The 2,430-nt window shown below is 42.3% G+C and overlaps 1 protein-coding gene across 2 annotated transcripts in view; it reads right to left on the bottom strand.

The window, feature by feature from the left end:
* Positions 1 to 57: 57 nt before the first annotated feature.
* The window catches only part of LOC112162703 (glycosylated lysosomal membrane protein), a 6,915-nt gene continuing 4,542 nt past the window's right edge, over positions 58 to 2,430 (bottom strand). The window contains exons 5-8 of one of the 2 annotated variants that reach the window (XM_024298590.2): positions 2,330 to 2,414; positions 2,043 to 2,261; positions 1,707 to 1,975; positions 58 to 753 (exon numbers count right to left, since the gene is read on the bottom strand). In XM_024298590.2, coding sequence (XP_024154358.1) covers positions 579 to 753; positions 1,707 to 1,975; positions 2,043 to 2,261; positions 2,330 to 2,414 — 748 coding nt within the window. In that variant the 3' untranslated portion in view covers positions 58 to 578. The remainder of the gene's footprint in view (positions 754 to 1,706; positions 1,976 to 2,042; positions 2,262 to 2,329; positions 2,415 to 2,430) is intronic. The other variant, XM_024298589.2, reaches the window with a different exon arrangement.

Here is a 2,430-nt window from a genome sequence, read left to right as displayed (position 1 = left end):
GATTTAAAAAAAAAGTGATTTAACCGAGAAAAAAAACACTGTAAAAAAACAAAAGTATTTTACAAAAATAAAAAGTTTGCAGATTTATTAAGATGAAACATTTGAGCCAATCAGCTGTTGAATAGCTTTCAAGTAAATATCAACTTCCTGTTTGCTTCCTAATAAAATAAAACAATTGAAACTTAGAATCAAAATCCCTGAACTTGAACACAAACTCATGTCTGTAATCACAAAAATAGAGTCTAAAAAAATGCAACAAATCCTCCAATTTGACAAAAATATAGATCTGCATAAATGTGCACAGATTTAGTCGAATCTTCTGAGCTGAGAAAAAACAAATGCAACTTAAGCGAAACGAGAATATAGATGCGACTAAAAAAAATTATAAAATCTGGAAAATATTTCTGATTTATATACAACAAGGGTCATTAAATTCCTTATTCCTGCTTTTACGTCAGAGGATTCTTGGTACAGAATAATGTCTGGATTACTCATGAGAAAGTATAAATACAATAAATCTAGCGGCTCCTTCTCCGCTCTCTAAAACATCACTAAAAGAGTCTCTGTCACTCCGTCCGTCAGTTTATGGACTGGTAGGCCGCCGTGGCGCCTTGCCTCCTTTTATGGATGCAGACAAAGACTCCGCCCAGCAGCAGGAGGATCACGGGGATTCCGAGACCCACGGCCATGATGGTGAGTACGATGGGAGAGAAGGTGTCGACGGGCGGAGCGCCGACGCCCACCAGCACCGTCCTGAAACAGAAGACGCGTTTTGTCGTCTGATCCGGAAACATCGTTTAGACTAGTGCTGCCACAAACGATTATTTTAACAGTTGACTAATCATTATTTTTCCGATAAGTCGACTAATCGGGTCATGGGCAAACTGGATGTAAAGTACAGATCTTAATCATCAGTAGCTTGACTAAAAACTAGATATATAGCATTACCTGTGATAATGCTAGTCTGAATGCTGTGAGCTGAATTTGGCTGCTGAAGATGCTAGTGCTGATAGCTGAAATCGCTGAAACCTAATAGCTGAAGTCGGTGAAGCTAAAAGCTAAAAACGCTGAAGCTAATAGCTGAAAACACTGAAGCTGATTGCCAGCTAAAATATTAGTCAAATGCAAAATTAGCCTAAAAAACTGAAAAATCTTAAATTAGCTGAAATAGCTAGCATGTAGCTGAAATATTAGCTAAACTCCACAGATAGCCTAAAAAAATGAAAAAAATCATAAATTTGCCAAAACAGCTAGCATGTAGCTGAAACATTAGCTAAACTTCATATTATCATAAAAACTGAAAAAATGCTAAGTTAGTCAATATAGCTAGCATGTGGCTGAAATATAAGCTAAACTTCAAAATAGCTTAAAAATTGAAAAAAAAAATCTAAATTAGCCAAAATAACTAGCATGTAGCTGAAAGATTAAATAAACTTCATATTAGCTTAAGAACTGAAAAGATGCTAAGTTAGTCAATATAGCTAGCATGTTGCTGAAATATTAGCTAAATTCCAAAATGGCCTAAAAAACAAAATACTCCAAAAAGCTAGCAGAATGGCATTATAACTTTTAATTTTATTACTGGCTCCATATAATATAAAGTAACGACTAATCGACTATTAAATTAGTCGTCGACTATTTTGATAGTCGATTAGTCGACTAATCGTGGCAGCTCTGATTTAGACGTTGAGGAGAGGGAAACCCACCAGCTGAGGAACTTGGTGCTGTTGTAGAACGGTTCTCCCGCCAGGCCGAAGCTCACGTTCAATCCCGTGACATTGTGTGCGGAGAAGAAAGCCCGAATGAGGGCGGATGAAGCCGCCGTGGCGTTCGCGTCCTGACTCTGAGGGTCAGAGTAGCGGCACGGCGTGGCGTCCTCCAGGGCTGGGCTGGACTGGCGGTACGCCACCGGCTTCCACTGGACGTAACCCAACACGTCTGAGCCGCCCGCTGCTGGAGACACCCACTCTGACACCTGGCAGGTGAGAAGATCCACGAGTTCGGTTCTGATTCTGACAGTTCTGAGGTTTGACGTTTCCTACCTTAAAAATAGACGGCGTGAACTCGTCGTCGATGAACTGACGGACGTCCACTCGGCTCAGGGGGAAGTCTCCGCCCACCGCCTGCAGCTCTAGCAGGAACCGGGAGTTTGGCGCCTGTGTCGTTATGCCATCCAGCCAAACCTCCAGCTGGGAGGAGTTGGATGAGTGTAGGAGGCGGGGCCAAGACTCAGCACGCCCATCAGAGTCAAAGACAGACAACTGCAGGGAACAATTCACCAAAACATTCATATGTGCTTCACTCACTTAAAGTGTCGAGCGTCTCAAACCTTCAGGCAGAGTGTTCCGTTCCCGAACTCGGGTGTCTTCCCGCACACCAGAGCTGCGGCGCCGAACAACTGGAGGCGGGTCCATTTGAAGTTCTGCAGCT

Source organism: Oryzias melastigma, linkage group LG11, assembly GCF_002922805.2.
Source record: "Oryzias melastigma strain HK-1 linkage group LG11, ASM292280v2, whole genome shotgun sequence".
Taxonomy (NCBI): Eukaryota; Metazoa; Chordata; class Actinopteri; order Beloniformes; family Adrianichthyidae; genus Oryzias; species Oryzias melastigma.
The sequence above is the reverse complement of the archived record's forward strand: the minus strand, read 5'-3'. Positions and strand labels throughout refer to the sequence as shown.